Source organism: Oncorhynchus nerka, linkage group LG28 (genome assembly GCF_034236695.1).
Source record: "Oncorhynchus nerka isolate Pitt River linkage group LG28, Oner_Uvic_2.0, whole genome shotgun sequence".
NCBI classification, from domain to species: domain Eukaryota; kingdom Metazoa; phylum Chordata; class Actinopteri; order Salmoniformes; family Salmonidae; genus Oncorhynchus; species Oncorhynchus nerka.
Window position 1 is genome coordinate 35,358,109 of NC_088423.1, and position 17,586 is coordinate 35,375,694.

Genomic DNA, 17,586 nt, shown 5'->3' on the forward strand with positions numbered 1-17,586 from the left:
GAAGACTTGAGTTGTGTTCCTTTGCTGTACTGGTAGCAGGTACAGATGATGCATTATGCGTACCTCAACACTAGTCCAGTTATCACACGTGAGACACCTTGCAGTGCGTACTGTAACGTGCTGATCTCTCTCTGTGTTAATGTGTGATGGTAATGCAAAGCAGATATCGATTTGCATTCCTAGTGTATGTAAAACAAATGAAAATCCAGACTAGTGGTCTGTCTCTGTGTACAGTATTTGTTACAGTCATCTGACCATGTGCCTGGAGTTCACTAACCGTATATGTTCATCTGTGTGTGGTGATCTGTAAGTACAGAATAAATTCATAAACATTTGTTCATTCCTCTGATGAAATTGGGCTGAGTCCTAACACGAGGTCTGAAAATACTGTACAACTCAAACCTTGAAATCACTGGATGAGTTACTAATGTGTATCTCAAAATAGTACTTGGCCCTGAAACAGTATACAAGAGTAACTGCATGTGATTCCACAAATTCTCTCGCACATGTTTAATAGTGACCTGTATGAAAGGGCCAGATTGAATCTCCTGGTGTTCCTCAAATAGCCCCTGAGACCTGATCTGTCCATGTGTCAGGAGGGATTTATTAATAGTGACACCCAGGGCCAAGCAGAGGTCATTGGATACAGTAGCATTCATCTACATTACTCATGTCTCACTCTTTCCTCTTTTATCACCAGACTACGACAGAAAAACACAAAATGAACGTCCCCGAGACCATGAACGAGTTTCTGGACATGTCTGAAGATGAAGGTATATGTGTATATGTGATGATGTGACCGTTTCAAAATGTCCCTTATAACCTAAGCCGTGCCTTCCCCCATGAGCTGACAGTGAAATAATGTGTTTGGATCCTCGCCAGTTAGGGTTGATCTGTGTCTTGTGTATTCAAAGCATGTGTGGATACATCTCATATTTGTGAAAGTGTGCCATTTGACGTGTCTTATTAACCTCCGATTTACTGTATGTATTCAAATCACACAGTTAAGGCTAATGTGCCGGAAATTCTCAATGAGGACTGTATTTCAGATGTTGACGAAGGTATTTGCACCATTTTTCTACGCAGTAGTTTTATGTATGTTTCACTCTTTTCACGTAAACCCATTCCTTCACCTGCGCCTCACCCGTTGGAAACCAAACCAACTCACCACATTGCTGATACATTGCTTCACTAACTAGCTGCTGTTGCTTGAGGTTTGCCTGGCTATCTGGAACATAATAGCCAGAACACACCTCTTTCTCTCTGCTTACTTTCACTGAAATCCAGCTTTCTCTGAGTATCTTGTTTGAGCTATGTATCCGCAGTTGATGTCACGGGCTGAATCATTGTCTCCAAGTGTAAATCAGCAGGGAAAGTAAACCACTGGACACAAATTAGGTTTGTGTGTGAGCTTTTGGACTTTTCTTTCGCTTGCTATTAGATATGTTAGGTGTGACCTATCTGCAGTCATTCTGGTTACACTGCATGTAGCTAAGTATTCGGGCTCTAGAGCAATTTGCTATAAAGGATAGGCCTTCCTTCTGTAAAGCTGAATTAACTTGTGTCTTCTCCCACATTCGTTATGGGTCATTTAACTTTATTGCCAAAATACCATGCATGGTAGTTACATGGTATTTCAATATATTTGGTAACAATACAATCATTATTATACATTACTTGCAACTACACAGAAACTGTACATGCAACAACTGAACTAGTAAAGTGTGTGGGACAAATCAAGTGTTGTTACATGTTAACTGATCTCAAGTTGCATTTTTATGCTGAGTGGATGGATGAATACCAATGTATCGGTAGTTGGTAAGACAAAACTTAATATCATAGAACTGCCCATTTCAGTTATCACCAAGTGTTTGGGAAGCAATATACAGACTCCGCTGTAAAATGGATGAGTTTTTCCATGGAGTGTTGCAGAGGAAACTGTAGAGAGGGGTGTCGGGTTTCTGTGTCAGATGATACTGCTGGACTCAACAAGTTCCACACACTCACCTGGCGACTGATCAGAGGTGGTGCTTACTATGTCTACACTGGGGCTGATAAACACACACTGCAATGTTTACGGCTCTCAGTGATCAGGTTATCCTCACAGTTTACTACGTTGCTAAATGGCCTGAAGTGTAAGACCGACCAAGGCAGCTATGTTGAAAAGTCTTACTGAACAATGGCGTTACATCTGGACATACATTACACCAACAATCCTAGACAGTCAGTCCACAGTGCATGCTTTAGTCTGGACAGAAAAAGTTTACATCTCTCCAAATCTCTTTATCAGGGGGGCAATCTAATTGGCCATGACAGGTCACTGCTGTCCTATTGTAATCAGAGTGGCACGCTGATTCCATTACCCACTCCTTAGATCATGTCTAAAGTCCCCACAGCATTCTTCTGGGATCAGTGTCCACAGCACAGGCCCTAGGTAGAAAATAACAATATATATATAGTACCAGTCAAAAGTTTGGACACACCTACTCATTCAAGGGTTTTTCTTTATTTTTTTTACTAATAACACCAAGAGTGTGCAAAGCTGTCATCAAGGCAAAGGGGGGCTACTTTGAAGAATCTCAAATATAGAATATATTTTGATTTCGTCTAACACTTTTTTTGTTACTATATATGATTCCATATGTGTTATTTCATAGTTTTGATGTCTTCACTATTATTCTACGATGTAGAAAATAGTAAAAATAAAGAAAATCCCTTGAGTGAGTAGGTGTGTCCAAACCTTTGACTGTATGTATGTAATATATATATATATATATATATATATATATATACATATATATACTTATTTTCAGCCTAGTATAACCACAGGATATAAATCTATATGAGTTTAAAAGTGGTCACCAGTCATAATTGTTGCCTAATTCTCCCTAACACCCAAACTACAAAACTTTGTGAATTTAGAGGAGTAATGACTTGAAGTGTTGGCTACTTTGAGATGCAAAAAGACGCACCAATTATCAGTTTTGGTCCACCCATTTGGAATGCCGTCCACCCAGATTTCCACCGTCCACCCCCTCCTCAGGAAAACAAATCCAGGAGGGTTTCCATTGGGTTGTCCTTCAAAGCCTTTTTCTCCCTCCAGTCTCACCAAACTGAGTTTATCCCCGTCCTAAAATAAGTACCTCTCTATCCCTCTGCCGCTGTGTTTTTGGTGCCATTCAGCCTGCACATTGACGGAGATGCTAGCTTATCCGGACGGATGGACTTGATCTCCAAATCCAATGAGATGAGCTTTCACTGAGCCGAATGGATGCATTAGCAAAGCAAACTCTCTTGTTCCGACCTTAAATGGCTTCCACTTTTACTTTTTCGCTCAGGGATTTACTCTACCGGGAAAAGTCTGCATAGTTTGAATCTTGTTTGCAGCACGAAACGGAAGAGCAGCGGCAGAGGTGCAGTCCGCCCCTACACTAGCAACAACCGCATCAGTTACAATAAGTATGCTTTCGGGTAGTAGTCCTTTGCTGGAAGGATAGCCAAACAGTTTTTTTCAGCTGCAACCACATGACTGCATGGGATTTATTTTCTACCTCATTCGTCCCTCTCTGGATTTATTGGGGGAAGTTATTCTGTTCTGCGGATAATTGGAATATTAAAACCAACACGGGAATCTAATAAGAGTGGTGACCAGACATGGCAGTTTTTCTATGTAAGTCATAAAGGCTAGGCTGTAGTTTATGGAGAGCTGCTGTCGAATGGGTTTTACACAGGGAATTGGTGCATAAGGCCATTTCGTAATTGTGTGGCAGAATGCAGCACTATTCCGTTGAATATTGTAGGCTACAGGGTATTTGGGGCGGGAGCCGTGCGAGAGAGAGCAAGCTGGGAGAGGGAGAAGAGAATTGTTCATGCTGGCTTGGCTTGCTATGACGTTATAGTCTTGAGTAGTCCACTGCATTAGCTTTGAAAAACCTACTCACGTTTGATGTTATACAGTCAGTGAGCGAATGGGACCGTATTTGAATCAAATGTAGCAAAGAGCTGTAGCGACATTGCAGCCCATCTGAGCAAGAGTGCGGCAGAGGCAGGACTGCTGGGGGGAGGGGCTGCGGTGGAAGAGTGAAGTGTTTGTTGCAGGCTGGAGTCCAGGAGAAGGGGATAGATTGTCGCTACAAGGACTGCTGTCTTTTATTTCTCTTTGATAATTGGGTTGCTCTCGCGGATTGAGTTCTGCTAGCGTTTAACCCTCTCGCTCTTTGGCTTGAGTGTCAATACAAACTGCGTTTGGTTTTACTGGACAGGAGAGCTATGCTGCAAGTAGCTTTTCTCTTATCTCCAAGCGAATGGACTTTGTTAGCCTGTGAATAGATTGTAATGGATTTATTACTATTGTCATTAATTTCAAGTAGCCTAGAGCTAAGTAGCTGTTATTTAGTTTCACTCTAGCCCAATGTGTAGCCCACCAACTGAGCATAGGGCCCAGTAGACGTACTGGTCCACTAGTTATCAGACTGACACTGATAAATTATTCAAGGCCTCTTATAAAGCTGTGGTAGGGTTTTTCTAGGGGTACCACAACGCTCTTTTACCGGATTGCCTTTGAAATATTGATGAGGGACTTTTCCACCAGGTGAGGATGCAATGACCGGAGACACTGACAAATATCTGCGGCCCCAGGACCTCAAGGAGCTGGGGGACGACTCTCTCCCGCAGGAGGGCTACATGGGGTTCAGCATAGGAGTCCGCTCAGCAAGGTATGTGACCCTATTATGACATTATATGCTCTTGATTGTGATGTCATGTTTGGCATTGCTACTGTGTTTGTTCATTCTATACACACCGGTTTAAGATGTGCTGGTGTGTTGATGATGCTGTACATATGGGAGCAGTGAAATTCAAAGAAGTAGTGGTCATCTAAGTTTTCTTCATATTGACATATGTTATGAAGATGTAATAAATATGTAATACTGCTGGTTCAGCATGACATCATGATTCAGTATTGTTCTTTTTTTTTTACGGGCCATAGCATGACTATTGTTCACCGTCACTGTACACTTATACTGTACAGTGCTTTGGGAAAGTATTCAGACCCCTTGACTTTTGCCACATTTTGATATGTTTCAGCCTCATTCTAAAATTGATTAAATTGTTTTTCCTCATCAATCTACACACTACCCCATAATGACAAAGCAAAACAGGTTTTTAGAAATCTTTGCACATTTTTTCAAAATAAAAACTTAAATATCACATTTACATAAGTATTCAGACCTTTTACTCAGTACTTTATTGAAGCACCTTTGGCAGCGATCGTCTTGGGTATGACGTTACAAGCTGGGCACACCTCTGTCAGGTTGGATGTGTCTCTGCACAGCGTCTCTGCACAGCTATTTTCAGTTCTCTCCGGGTTTAAGTCCGGGATCTGGCTGGGCCACTCAAGGACATTCAGTGCAATGTCCTGAAGCCACTCCTGCATTGTCTTGGCTGTGTGCTTAGGGTCGTTGTCCTGTTGAAAGGTGAACCTTCGCCCCAGTATGAGGTCCTGAGCAATCTGGAGCAGGTTTTCATCAAGGATCTCTCTGTACTTTGCTCCGTTCATCTTTCCTGACTAGTCTCCCAGTCCCTGCTGCTGAAAAACATCCCCACAGCATGATGCTGCCACCTCCATGCTTCACCGTAGGGATGGTGCCAGGTTTCCGCCAGACATGACGCTTGACATTCAGGCCAAAGAGTCCAATCTTGGTTTCATCAGACCAGAGAATCTTGTTTCTTATGGTCTAAGAATCCTTTAGGTGTCCTTTGGCAAATTCCAAGCTGGCTGTCATGTGCCTTTTACTGGGGAGGGGCTTCCGTCTGGCCACTCTACCATATAGGCCTGATTGGTGGAGTGCTGCAGAGATGGTTGTCCTTCTGGAAGATTTTCCCATCTCCACAGAGGAACTCTGGAGCTCTGTCAAGAGTGACCATTGGGTTCTTGGTCATCTCCCTGACCAAGGCCCTTCTCCCTCGATTGCTCAGTTTGGCCGGGCGGCCAGCTCTAGGGAGAGTCTTGGTGGTTCCAAACTTCTTCTATTTAAGAATGATGGAGGCCACTGTGTTCTTTGGGACCTTCAATGCTGCAGAAATGTTTTGGTACCCTTCCCAGATCTGTGCCTTGACCCAATTGTGTCTCGGAGCTCTACAGACGATTGCTTCGACCTCATGGCTTCGTTTTTGCTCTGACATGCACTGTCAACTGTGGGAATTTTATATAGACAGGTGTGTACCTTTCCAAATCATGTCCAATAAATTGAATTTACCACAGGTGTACTCCAATCAAGTTGTAGAAACATCTCAAGGGTGATCAATGGAAACAGCATGCACCTGAGCTCAATTTTGAGTCTCATAACAAAGGGTCTGAATACTTATGTAAATAAGGTATTTCTGTTTTTATTTGTAATACATGTTCTCTTTGTCATTATGGGGTATTGTGTGTAGATTGATGATGATTTGTATTTATTTAACCCATTTTAAAATAAGGCTGTAACGTAACAAAATGTGGAAAAAGTCAAGGGGTCTGAATACTTTCCAAATGCGCTGTACATTCTGCCTTTGGTCAGATATGTATACATTATTTCCCAGTACAGTATTCAAAGAGAGGATAACTAGCTGTAGGCTAAGAGTTGAGTGCCCAGCAGAAAACTGGCAAGTTTGGCTGAAGATACATCACCACATTAGATGAGTATTGTGTATCCCACAGCTCATCATTGGCCATCTATTGTGGTGCCCCTGACAGCTGGCAAATGCATAGTGATGCTTGACTGACTAAAAACAACAACAGTGCCAGCCTGTCAGGAAGCAGCACACTGTGGAACAAAACAGCCCAGAAAACAGAACCACTGTTTGACACATCATGAAATAAGTGTTCAATCAGCTTTTAAACAATAATGGATGATGTCAGATTTTTTATTATGCTTATCACATCATGTCACAAGGTCAATATGAGGCGTGACCTCACTTCAACTCTTCCTTGTTTGATCAATCAAGGCAAGGGGTTTGAATTGGGCTGTGTCATTTTTATAGTCTCTAGAGAAGCGTTCGAAAGTTCAAAGGTTACAGTGATGACTGTTCAAATCAAGTGCTTTCTCTCATAAGGTATTGCATCTAGTGTATAAACTATGCCACCATTTACTATCCTGTATATTGTGCTATGAGAAACTTCTATCATTCTTCTGTTATTTTAATTGCAGAGTAAACCGGTTGAATATGTGTGGTGAAAAGATATTCCTGGCATGACTTTGCCATGCTGGATATGTTATGCTTTATTATTTCAGTCAGTTATTGTATTGATTGATTAATGTACTGTGCTGAGCACCTGCTTTATTTTCCCCTTGCCTTTCTGTTTATGACGTCGGCCTTCCGTGGTTTGCTCTTGGACTCTCTACACGCACACACACACACACACAGAGAGAGAGACTATGAGCCCAGGCTTGGAGCATGCCCCATGCAAAAGCAGAGCATCGATGTCACATGAAAATAAAAACACAGCACCTCTGCTTTGACGTTTTAAAATGCTTTGCTTTTCACCACTCTACATTTCTTTTCCTTTTTTCTTTCTTGCACTCTGTCTGTTTCTCACTCTAGCCCTAGGATCAGGTAAGAGCAGAAAGCACATTTCTCTCCCCTGACCCATCCTCATTGTGACTTCACCAACCATTGTCATTCTTTGTGTGGTATATTTACACAGTTTATTAGTGACTTATTATTTGGAAAACATATTTTGAGCTCACTAATATTTTCCATTGACACGTTCACCTTATTTTCTCATCAGTATATAGAAGCCCCTCATCATTTGCAAATAAATAAACCATATTTAACACACGTTATGAATAGAGTAGACATGAGAAAATGAAAGCGACAATTATATGTTGTGACTTAATAATTGCATTGTTTAAGTTTATTAACCCAACTTTTTGTATAGTGGTGTGGTTTGAGGTGACACTTAACTACCCTTTAGATTTATTTTTAAGGTGCCACTTTTTGTAACTTCCAGGGATCAGTATGTTTCAGTCAATTTTCAATCAATTGGAGATATTTTGATCCTAAAAAATGACCTATTGCTTTAAAATTACCTACTCTAGAATGCAGATATGGAAACCTCAAGGCCAAATAATGGCTTGTTATCTAAAAATCCCACATTGACCTATCTGACGAATACCATACCAATAGCAGGCACACACACACAAACTCACACACAAACACAGATACATATTTTGCCTTGGAACTATATAATGAATGACAGCGTAATGATGATCGAGCAACGATAGCAATGATCCGCACAACCAAGTCGTTGAGCTGACTTAGATAAGCAAATATTCACTTTCTTTCTAGATCAAATAACATGGCCTCATCTTAAAATGTGGAGCGAGAGTGAGAGTGAAAACGAGAGGATGAGAGAAAGCAGAAAGCAGTGAGAGAAATGTGCAATGCAGTGTTCAGAATAGCAACGAGGGAAGGGGTGAGGGACAGAGGCAGATTGATCAAGGCCACTCAGAGGCATGAAATGGTGCATAAAGAAGCCGGAAGGAGAAAGTGAGGGAGTAAAAGGAAGGAAGGGAGAAGGCTTCCACTAAGTGAAAATGTCATTGTAAACAACTCTGTACAAATAAAACAAAATGGAATTGAATTGACGAGAGAAAGATTGGGGGAAAGGAGGAAAGAGAGAGGAAGGAAAGCTGTGAAGAGGAAACACAGGCAGCACCACAGAGAGAGTAGGCCAGGGGTTCCCAAACGTTTCTGGCCTACGACCCCAGTTTAATAAAAAATTAAAAGTGTGACCCCACCTTGTAAAGAAAGTGATGTAATCAACGGCCAGCAATTAGTTTTTTTAATTAAGGCTTTGACATTCTGTTACAAATCAGTCTCAGGCCAGTATCTTAAAGAAGTGTGGGTGGAAGTGACTGAAATGCATCAGAAAGGTACTGGGAAGTCCATTGATAATGTTGTTTCCCCCCCAGTTTGATTTAGTGCCTAGTCTTGTCCACTCTGTTCTATTTAGTCAACAAACAGAAACTGCTCTGTTTATTACAACCGCTTATAGCTGCTACCAGAGGTTACTGACATAACGGTTAGGCTCTATGAACTAAGCACCCCAAAAAAATCAGAGTTTACCTCGCGACCCCGTTTTCGAATCAGGCGACCCCCACATGAGGCCATGACCCCTAGTTTGGGAAACACTGGAGTAGGCAAAGCAGATTTGTGATGCCAGTCCATTCAGGCAGTGGAGTTGCTTAGAAACTTCAGCTGCAGTGCTGAATAAAGGACTTCTCTCTGTGCTGAATAGCATGCCCAATCAAACACTCTGCAGTTTTTCTCTCCCTCTCTCTACGCACACACACACACACGGGCACACACACCCATACACAATACAGTGCGGCCCTACACTTTTGACTAGGTTATACACACACTTCTTCTGAGAAGACAGCTCTAGAAGTGTGTGTGTATACTCACAAACAGTGTAGGGCTGCACTGATTAAAACAGACATGTAAGAAGATTGGCTTTTTCTCACAAAGGGGAGCAGCCTATTGCATTCAGTCAGTGTGTCTTCATCTGCAACACCAGGCAAACATCAACAACACAGCGAGCAAGACTGAGAGGACCATCACCTCTGTAGCACCCAAACTAACACACATCCAAGTCATCTGAGAAATGAAAGACACAGAACTTTGCCCATCGTACAACAAATGTTTAATTGAATTAGCTACATTATTTTAACTGAATACAAATGAGGACACTTCAAAGTAGTTCCAGATTCTTTTTAGGAACCGTTATAACTACATATTTATTTAATAAACGTAAAGAATCCCGATGTTTTAGTGACGGAATGGAATTCCTCAACGTTAGGTCCGTACTCTATGTACTGTAGTGTAGTTAACAACATTCTTTGTTGGTTAGTAGATGAAATTGATTCTCCACCCAGTGTCCTCTCTGAAACATCTACAGTAGTCAGACTGTATTTGACCTCACGTCAGTGTTCATGATACACAGACACAAATACAACTCCTTTATCTCTCTCCTTCTCTCCCTCTGTCTTTCTTTATTTCTGTCTCTCTCTCTCTCTCTCTCTCTCTCTCTCTCTCTCTCTCTCTCTCAGTAAAAACTGACTGACCTCCCTCTCATTTCCATCTCTGAATAGCTCCTATCTACCTAGCTATCCCCTACTGTGGGACTCTAATCTTGCTCTCCACTATATACAGTACATTGTACAGTGCCATTCAGTTCCCTGGAGGTTGCATGTAGTAATGGATTTTTTGTATTTTATTTTACTTTTGCTTTTCTTGTTGGTTTGGGCCTGCTGTTCATTGTCACCCGCTGTGTTGCGTGGTAACATTTAAACACCCCAGCCTCCGCTCCTTCAGTTCGGATAGGTCCAACACCCTCAACCGCAGCTCCTACGCACGGGACAGCATGACGATAGAGGAGATCCTCGCCCCGACCAAGGACACAGTACGTCCTCCTAACTTCCTCACACCACCTTTTCCTTTACCCCTTTCTTGTCTCTATCCTCTTTCTGTGGTCACACTCTCGGTGTCGCTCTCTTCCCCCTCTCTTCTCCTTGTTATGTTTTTGTTAAGGGCAGTGCGTGACACGATACTTTTTTGAATGTGAACCGAGATGGGGTCAGTGATGGATTTGGCCTCCCCCATGGTCACATTTGATTTCCAATTGCCTATTCCGGGCTTTTTTGTTAGTTTCGTTTATGTTTGGCACTTACAGTCCTGAGGCTGTGTAGGGCCATTTCTGTAAGAGCTTATTCAAACTTCTCTGTGGCCTCTTTAAGGTTTCCAGCTGCCTTGGGAAATCCACACTGCAGTGGTTGTCCTAAAACAAGTTTTGGTGATCACAATGCAGGATCTAAAAAAAGGAACTTTAACCTGATGTACTGTAAACAATATTTGCAACCTCACTGACATCACGTTCGACAAACAAATGTGGGTCAAAGGGCAGCCAGGATTTAGAATGCATGTAAAATCTTCTTCTCTCATATTGTTCAAAAATAGTTCCCTCCAACTTGGTTGTTAAAACGGATTAAACAGATGTGTCTTGTGCTTTTTCAACGGCTTGAGACGCCATGCTCTGTAGGTGATCTGATTCATATGATCACATGTATCATTCTTGGGATATGGTGATGTTTGTGGCACTATCACATCTACTTATCAGGAATAAGGTTGCCTTTGTGATAGTATCACTCTTTGCTAAAGCAGAAATCTCGTGGGAAAGGCCACTGTAGCCTCTTCTCACTGTATGAGTTGTTGTATGACTAGGGACTGGTAGACAAATCTCCAGGCTCTTCAACTGTTGTTCCTCGAGAGGAGTCCCCTTTGTGATTTCTCATCTGCCTCTTTTTCCTCTAAAGCTTCAGAGTGTCTGCAAAGACCTTTCCTACTTGGTTGACCCTCTCAATAAGGTATATGATGTCAATAGATGGTCTCCTCGCTCTGCTCACTCTCCATGACCATCTCTCTGGCTCCATTCGTGTTTGTTTGAGCTCTGAAATTCCCATTCCATTCATTGGTCCTCATCTCAGTGAGGTAAATAGTTATTTATTTCCCCATGCGACATCTGGTCACTGTAAACTCCCATTTTTTTCCTTTCATTTTTATACAAACAAATGATTGTTTCAGTTGGAAGTGTGCCACTTTTTGTGGTTCAAATGGTTAATCATATTCAGCATGTTTCATTGAGGTGATATTGAATGTTTTAGATGACAGAAACATGTTTCAGTGAGACACTGTATGTGTCCTGTTAGATCACTTGTCTGTAGGGTTAAGAGGTCATATTCTCTTATTGTGTGTTAGGAATGCAGAAGGTCCTTAAACGTGTCACCTCTAATGTCTGTCTGCAGATCAGTGAGGGTCACCGTCAGGTTAGGTCACAAACCATTAAGTCTCCTCCCGAACTCACCTGTTGACCCTACCCCTGCATCTTCCACAGCACCTGGCTGTAACCCGGGACTACGATGCAGAGTGCCTGAGGCGCTACAGCTGGACCCCAGACACCATGGACCACAGCAACACTGTGTCCAGCCCCATTCACTCAGGGTAAGAACCAGCCGTCTCCCAGCCAGGCTGACACAAAGCCACAGCTGCTGTAGCTCTAGCCATGTCAGACAGGGGCTACTGCTAATCCAGACACAGGAAAATGTTACTCTACATACTCCATTTTATCAGTCCAAGAAAGACCCAGCCAGCAGTTGTCTGCAGTGACACAGTGTTAGGAGTTTTTCCCTTTCTGCAGTCTCTTGTGCAATTTCAATTTGCTGAGCCGCAGTGATGAATAGTTTGAGGGAAGTCACCCTCACATACAGTAGATAATGGACTTGCGCTGTAGACTACATGATTTAGTCTTATTGGAAATGCTCGAGAGTCCAATGTCCTGGGCCGAGTACAGATGGAAGATATCTTGTGTTTTGTCAGGTCTCATCTACTGGGGTTTCTGGCCCTACATTTTTCCAGATCTCCTGTATTTCAGACCCTCTCTATTATTTCTGTACCATCTTTTTATTCTTTTTTTGACTGACACGGTGAAATGCGTCAGACCCTAAAAAACTAAATTGATTGTGCTGTATTACTAAATCAAGTTTTTTGCCTCCTGCATTGTTTTGGTCTTTATTTTGCAGCTTGTCCTCCCCGCTCCCTCAGTATGACTCCAGGTGATGATTGTGTCTGGTGATGTCACCATGATGTCACAGTGATGTCACAGTTTCCACTACTTCCTCTTTCCTCTTTTGTTTCTGTGCTTGTGTCATCTGTGTGTCCTGGTCTCTCATCTACACTGTGTAGCTGTAGTGCTAGTGATGTGCTTACGATTTTCTCACTAAGGTGCCATCTCACAGTGCATATATGGATAAAGCCCCTCAAAAATATCTATGAGCAGGTCTGCAAAAGTGCACACAAAGACAAATTAATGGAAACAATGTTTTGTCTGCATGTGTAATTACAGCCTATGTACACAGTCAAATACAGAACATTGTGTATGGTTTTAGTTCAGACATGTAACAACTCAGCCGTCTCAGATCAGTCATGCCGAATGAAAATGTAGTGTATCTTTATTGGGTAAGGTTTTATGGCTTTAGGTAAATAGCGAAATGACATAGATGCAGAAAGTAAACAGCATGGTGGATCAATTTCCACAACAACTAAGAGCGTTGAAGTGCGAGGCTGGACTTCTCAGCCGTTCTGTTGCCCTGGCTACCACTCTGTGATCAACGTGAAGGGAACCCGTGCACATGCACCGATACTGTGTGAGAGCGAAGTCTGGCATCTCGCTCATCACAATGTCTGCGGTGCTGCTCGTGGCAACGTCATTTCACTGAGTCTGCCTTTAACAGCTGGCATACTATATGAGGCATTTCAATTTAAACATACCCTTGTAAACATACCCTTGTAACCTCTACGAATAGCTTAATACTACTGGTGACAGTTTCCACAATTAATGGGATGCCAAAACTGCATTTACTAGGTAGAAGTTAACACGTCACGTATTTAACACATTCATTTGTGATTTAATTGAGTTTCTACTCGGGGGTGAAACATTTGTGAAGGTGTTTAATATAGATCACTGCTTCAGTGTAATGGATCTTGGCAGGAAACTCACCTTTTCCCTATTACATCACCTCTTGAGTTCTTTAAAGTTTCAGTGTTTTGAGGTCACGTTGTTAAGTGTCAGAGGTGAGACCTGCCAAGTTTGAGAACTCGAAGCACCATCTCCTCTCCCTCTGTCTCTGTCTGTCTCTCTCTTTCTTTCTCTAGTATTTTCTTTCCATTCTCTCTCTCTTTTCGGAGTGCTTGGGTGTACGGTGGTCACAGCATGGGATTCGTCCATCTCACGTGTCAGTGGTTATGGCTTCTCTCTCTCTCTCTCTCTCTTTTCCCTTCTTCACCCTTCCTGGTCTAATATTTGTATTTCTGCACGCCGGCAGATTCCTGGTTAGCTTCATGGTGGATGCTCGTGGGGGGTCCATGAGAGGAAGCCGAAGCAACGGCATGCGTATCATCATCCCGCCCCGGAAGTGCACGGCTCCCACCCGCATCACCTGCCGCCTGGCCAAGAGGCACAAGCTGGCCTACCCCCCGCCCATGGTGGAGGGAGAGGGCCTGGTCAGCCGGCTGGTTGAGGTCGGTCCTGCAGGAGCCCAGTTTCTGGGGTAGGTTTTCTCTTATCTCTATAGCAATGTTTCTTAATCCTTGTTGCACATTGTAGTTTTTGCCTTAGCACTACACAGCTGATTCAAATATCAAAGGTTGATGATGAGTTGATCATTTAAGGGATTAAGAAACATTGCTCTATACCATTTTTGCTATTTGAATGTAAAGATCCACCTTTTTGTCTCTAAGGGGGCTCTGAACAATCTCTGCGTGTTCTGTTCCATTTCAGCCCTGTAATCGTGGAGATTCCTCATTTTGGCTCCATGAGGGGGAAGGAGAGGGAGCTGATCGTACTCAGGAGCGACAATGGTGACACATGGAAGGAACACCAGTACGACTGCCATCCAAGTGACATCACAGACATTCTGAACGGGATGGACGAAGGTACTGTATGTTACACAGAGCATGACATCTGCATTGATACCTGTAAATAGCTTTGTTTGTTGTCTGTGTTCTATTTTCTGTGTTTTGGATAAGATTTATTAATATATCTACTTTTTTTATTGCACGGTGGTTGTGAGAAAAGCGCTTTACTACAAATGTATTATTATTATTATTACAGGTCAACATTGCTAATGTAATTGAATACCTTCTCTGACATTCGCACATACAGTAACATATCTTCTTTTGGCTCAAATCCCATTAACGGGATCGATTTGACAACAGCCAGTGAAATTGCAGGGCGCCAAATTCAAACAAATTCCTCACACATTCAAGTATTACACGCCATTTTGAAGATAAACTTCTTGTTAATCCAACCACAGTGTCCGATTTCAAAAAGGCTTTACGGCGAAAGCATTATGATTATGTTGGGTCAGTGCCTAGTCACAAAAAAACACAGCCATTTTCCAGCCAAAGAGAGGAGTCACAAAAAGCAGAAATAGAGATAAAATGTATCACTAACCTTTGATGATCTTCATCAGATGGCACTCATAGGACTTCATGTTACACAATACATGTAGGTTTTGTTCGATAAAGTTCATATTCATATCCAAAAATCTCAGTTTACATTGGCGTGTTATGTTCAGTAATGTTTTGCCTCCGAAACATCCGGCGAATTTGCAGAGAGCCACATCAATTTACAGAAATACTCATCATCATCTTTGATGAAAGATACAAGTGTTATACATAGGATTAGAGATAAACTGCAACCACTGTGTCAGATTTCAAAAAAGCTTTACGCCGAAAGCACACCATGCGATAATCTGAGTACAGCGCTCAGCCACAAAAACAAGCCATACAGATACCCGCCAAGTTGTGGAGTCAACAAAAGTCAGAAATAGCGTTATAAATATTCACTTACCTTTGATGATCTTCATCAGAATGCACTCCCAGGAATCCCAGTTCCACAATAAATGTTTGTTTTGTTCGATAAAGTCCATTTATGTCCAAATACCTCCTTTTTGTTTGCGCGTTTAGTCCACTAATCCAAATGAACAAAGCACGGGCACTAAGTCCAGACGAAAAGTTTGTAGAAACATGTCAAACGATGTATATAATCAATCTTTAGGATGTTTTTATCATAAATCTTCAATAATATTCCAACTGGACAATTCTGTTGTCATTAGAAAGGAAAGGGAACGACTGTCGCGCTCATGGCCACGCGCAAGACTAAACTAAATTATTTCAGCCTGACCAATTGTTGAAACAGCTCTTATTCGCTCCCCTTTCACAATAGAAGCCTGAAACAACTTTCTAAAGACTGTTCACATCTACTGTAAGCCTTAGGAAGTGCAGTCTGACCCCATTTACACTAGATATTGGATAGGCAATCACTTGAAAAACTACAAACTTCAGATTTCCCACTTCCTGGTTGGATTTTTCTCAGGTTTTTGCTATACTCACAGACATTATTTTAACAGTTTTGGAAACTTTAGAGTGTTTTCTAATGTATATTCTAGCTTCTGGGCCAGAGTAACAGGCAGTTTACTTTGGGCACGCTTTCATCCGGACGTGAAAATACTGCCCCCTTGCATAAGAGGATATTGAATATCCTTTATCCATCTATATTTGTTCATGTGTTCTCCAACAGAACTGGACAGCAATGCTGAGCTGGAGAAGAAGCGTATTAGTCGGATCATCACCAGGGACTTCCCCCAGTACTTTGCGGTGGTGTCCAGGATCAAGCAGGAGAGTAACCACATGGGTCCAGAGGGTGGGACGCTGACCAGCCAGACAGTGCCCATGGTCCAGGCTTCGTTCCCACAGGGGGCGCTCACCAAGAAGATACGCGTTGGCCTGCAGGTCTGAAAGCCAAGTCAATCAGTTAGCTGTATTGTTTAGGATCTCCACTAGTCTCTGTTTTGCTCTAAGCTTTGAGTCTAATTTCCCAACTTTTGAGCCAAGAGCATTGTTTTGATTGATGATGAGTTGGCTACCTTCATCCAATTGATATTTATTTTAACATCACTTTTTAAAAGATAATGGCTTTTGTCATGTGTTGTGCTAATGTGAACAAATGAGAGAACATTGATTCACCTCTTTCATCCGTCCTCCCCTCCCCCTCCCTGCAGGCTCAGCCCGTCCCAGACGACATGGTGAGGAATCTTCTCGGCAACAGGGCCACCTTCAGCCCTATAGTTACCGTGGAGCCCAGGAGGAGGAAGTTCCACAAGCCCATTACCATGACGATCCCTGTTCCGCCCCGATCTGCAGAAGGCCACCCCAGTGGACACAGGGGGGACTCCACCCCCTGCCTGCGCCTCCTCTGCAGCATCACAGGCAAGTCCTTCAGGATGTTCTGAACAACCTTTGTGGGTGAGAACATACCTCTATTGAAATTGATTCAGACCTTCAATGATAACAAGGTTCACTCCTACTTGGAGGACAGGGTGGAAGGACAGGGTTTGCAGTAGGTGGATGAAAGGTTAACCAGGGATGGGGATTTTGTCTTTTCTCGTGGTTTTCCATCCAGGTGGAACATCTCCTGCCCAGTGGGAGGACATCACAGGGACCACTCCCCTGTCCTTTGTCACAGACTGTGTTTCTTTCACAACAAATGTGTCGGCCAGGTAAGGCCATGCTCTCTCATATGCTCACAACCAGTTAACTGCAACATTTTCTCAACGCCCCATGGCAAAAGGAAATTAACTCTAAAAACAAAATGTTCTCTCTGCTGTCAAGGTGGGGGAATTCAATTAGCTGTTAGCGCCCATTGCTATATCAATGGTGTGATGAGCTAATGCTTCGGATTTTGGAGGTCATTAACAGCCGAATGGACGTTCTTTAAACCCCTGCTATGTAAACAAAGCTGATTTCCGCAAACAATTTTTCTCTGCTAAAACGAGTTTTGTTTAGCTAATAATATGAATACATTACTTCAATCTACTTTTCAACAACATCTAAATCGAAATAGCAAAGAAAACGTGTAAACTGCACGTTAACCTAACTTTCAGATCGCAATGTGAGCTCCTATGCAGCAAATATTATTTCATTCATGTG

At 42.5% G+C, this 17,586-nt stretch overlaps 1 protein-coding gene across 1 annotated transcript in view; it reads left to right on the forward strand.

The window, feature by feature from the left end:
- LOC115113172 (ankyrin-3-like) overlaps positions 1-17,586 on the forward strand; it is a 150,882-nt gene that overhangs the window by 91,139 nt on the left and 42,157 nt on the right. Inside the window, 10 exon segments of the mRNA XM_065012776.1 lie at positions 701-773; positions 1,005-1,061; positions 4,592-4,715; positions 10,357-10,444; positions 11,933-12,039; positions 13,920-14,144; positions 14,375-14,529; positions 16,178-16,389; positions 16,659-16,866; positions 17,060-17,156. Of these exon segments, the coding sequence (XP_064868848.1) occupies positions 701-773; positions 1,005-1,061; positions 4,592-4,715; positions 10,357-10,444; positions 11,933-12,039; positions 13,920-14,144; positions 14,375-14,529; positions 16,178-16,389; positions 16,659-16,866; positions 17,060-17,156 (1,346 nt within the window).